Genomic DNA, 2,467 nt, shown 5'->3' on the forward strand with positions numbered 1-2,467 from the left:
CACCCATCTCCTCCTCATCCTTCTCTTCCTCTTCAAGGATCTTCCTGGGCATCCTGGGCTTTGGCCTCTCCATCATGTTCTGCACGACCTTCTGCAGGGCGTGCAGCCGCATAAGGGAGGAGCAGATAGAGAGGGAGGTGTGGAGACGCAGTGAGCAGGACGGGCGCCCTCCTTCGATATATTTCATCCCCTTCCCTAGAAACATATCACAGCAGGACGCTGAAGAACACCTCAGGGTGCCTCGCTACAGCCAGGAGCTCCAGTCACCCCCACGATATAGCACTGATGCCTACTGTGGGCCCCCACCTTCCTATAATGAGGTGAACCTCTCAATGATGGATACAAACTGATTATGTCCTATTTTGATTTTGCTTTTAGCTAAATTCACTGCAAAAATACCTATATTTTCTGGTATTTAAATTAAAACGTTATGTTTCTGTCTGTGTGTTTCAGCTGGGAATTAAGCCTGAAGATCTTCCCCCTGCTTACACAGAATATAATGCTCCTGCGTGTCCCATCACCCCACCACCTCACATAGATATGGTTCAACCACAAACACAGTCACAACAATAAGCCAGGACCGTCTCACTGTGCCTTTATTGAGGTTATGGACAGTCTTGATTATTGGACTGCCTCATGGACTTGGGTGAGCTGGTACTGGAGTTTATAACGTTTTAAAGATTCTTTTTTATTGTGAGCTTTTATTTTTATTGTGGTAATGAATGTGTCGTTGGCACAGAGGGGATTATAGCTGCAGAGATGGCACCAGGCTTACAGCTACAACGTCATAGTATACAGCACATTCTCTGAGCCACTAAAACACTTAAGACCCAAAATAGATTTTATTCCCATGTATGATGACTGTTAAAATGGGATCTTTGTGCATAATTTCTCCACTTGCTTTTGTTATCTCCAACAAGAAGGTTATGCTTTTGGTCCGGTTTGTTTGCATTTCTGTCTGTCTTTTCATTAGCAGGATATTTCAAAGGTATTTGTAAAATTAGATGCAAGTGTGAATCTAATGCTGCCACCATGTGGCCATTTAGCACTTTGTTTTGGCTCATGTCTTCTGAATCATGGGGTCCATGGTACTTCCCTGGACTCCTTTTTCCTGCATGTATTAGTACCAGTAGAGATTTTCCATTAAATATTTCTGCACCACTTCTACCAATTTATTATATCTTCACAAAATCTGGTACATTTACACAGTATATCTGTATGAGCTGCATATAGTACAATTTTTCCATAAACCAGATTTAGATTACATAGATTAATTCTGTGCAGTCCTACAAAACATTATGGTATTTTGCTGATAGGTGGCACAACAACATGATGAATTGAAATGGCCATAACTCAGTTTTCTATGAGTCACTTGATTTCCCAAGCACAATTTATCTTACAATTTATCCTGTACAGAACCCAAACATGTTTGCCAAAAAATCATGGGCACTATCATCTACTTATTTTAATACAGATGCTGATCCAGATGCTGGATGTTTGTTTCATCAAAGGTTTAGGCTTTTTTTTTACTTGTAGCAGTTGCTCTCAGAGATGTATTCATGTTGCCTTCAAATTAAGAAAGACTTTCAGAAAGACTTGATGGTCCAAAGCAACAACTTTTTCTCAGGTAATTAAACTTGACTTAAGTTTTCTGTAGATTTTGATATGATTATGTTGTGTCATCACTTTATTGAGAGTCATGGCCTGAAATTGGGTTGTATTTTTTCTTCGCTTACTTTATTTTTGGCGGCATTAGATAAACCCACTGCGTAATTATGGGGTTCCAGAGTATTTACCTGAAAGCTGAAGCAGTATTTGAAGGTCAGAGGTGTGCTCTATATCTATATCTATATACTTTATATAGACAACACTTTAAATGAAATGTGTAAATGAGTAAGTAGTAAATAAGAATGGTTTAAATCTCAGGACAAAATGTATATATATATATATATATATATATATATATATATACACACATAGTAGCTGGTCTACTAACAGTTCTCAAAACATTTGTGTCACTCCAAAGATATGTCTGTAATATCACCCAACGTTCTGCTAGTCTAAATTGGAAATATAAAATTAGAAATGTACCTTTATGTCTCTATATTTAATTGTATATAATTGTATTTTTCTGTGTAAATATAAGATGTTCATATTGATGATGATATGATATTATCGTATGTGCATATCATATTTTTAAACAAAAAATAAATACAGCCCTGTAACTGATCTCTCTGTTGTATATTAATTTTTAGGCACAAGACCTTTCCTTAAAATCTTGTGCTAAGAAAGGGCAAAGAATACAAGAGTGAAAGAGGAGGAGAAGGTTAGGAGGGTATTTATAGGAATGTCGGAATGGGCACATTTGAGGTATAGATGCTCTTGAAGCTGATAGCTTCAGTATGTGCCATCCATCCGTTCATCCATCCATTAGCTATACCCGTTTACCCTTTAGAGGGCTGACGGC

General features: G+C 37.9%; 1 protein-coding gene across 2 annotated transcripts in view; it reads left to right on the forward strand.

Moving 5' to 3' along the window:
* si:dkey-283b1.6 overlaps window positions 1–1,948 on the forward strand; it is a 4,195-nt gene extending 2,247 nt beyond the window's left edge. For both annotated transcript variants that reach the window (XM_035658756.1, XM_035658755.1), the window contains exons 3-4: window positions 38–320; window positions 454–1,948. In XM_035658756.1, coding sequence (XP_035514649.1) covers window positions 38–320; window positions 454–573 — 403 coding nt within the window. In that variant the 3' untranslated portion in view covers window positions 574–1,948. The remainder of the gene's footprint in view (window positions 1–37; window positions 321–453) is intronic.
* Window positions 1,949–2,467: the final 519 nt, after the last annotated feature.

Source organism: Morone saxatilis, unplaced genomic scaffold (genome assembly GCF_004916995.1).
Source record: "Morone saxatilis isolate NCDOM2014 unplaced genomic scaffold, NCSU_SB_2.0 Contig16, whole genome shotgun sequence".
Classification (NCBI taxonomy): domain Eukaryota; kingdom Metazoa; phylum Chordata; class Actinopteri; family Moronidae; genus Morone; species Morone saxatilis.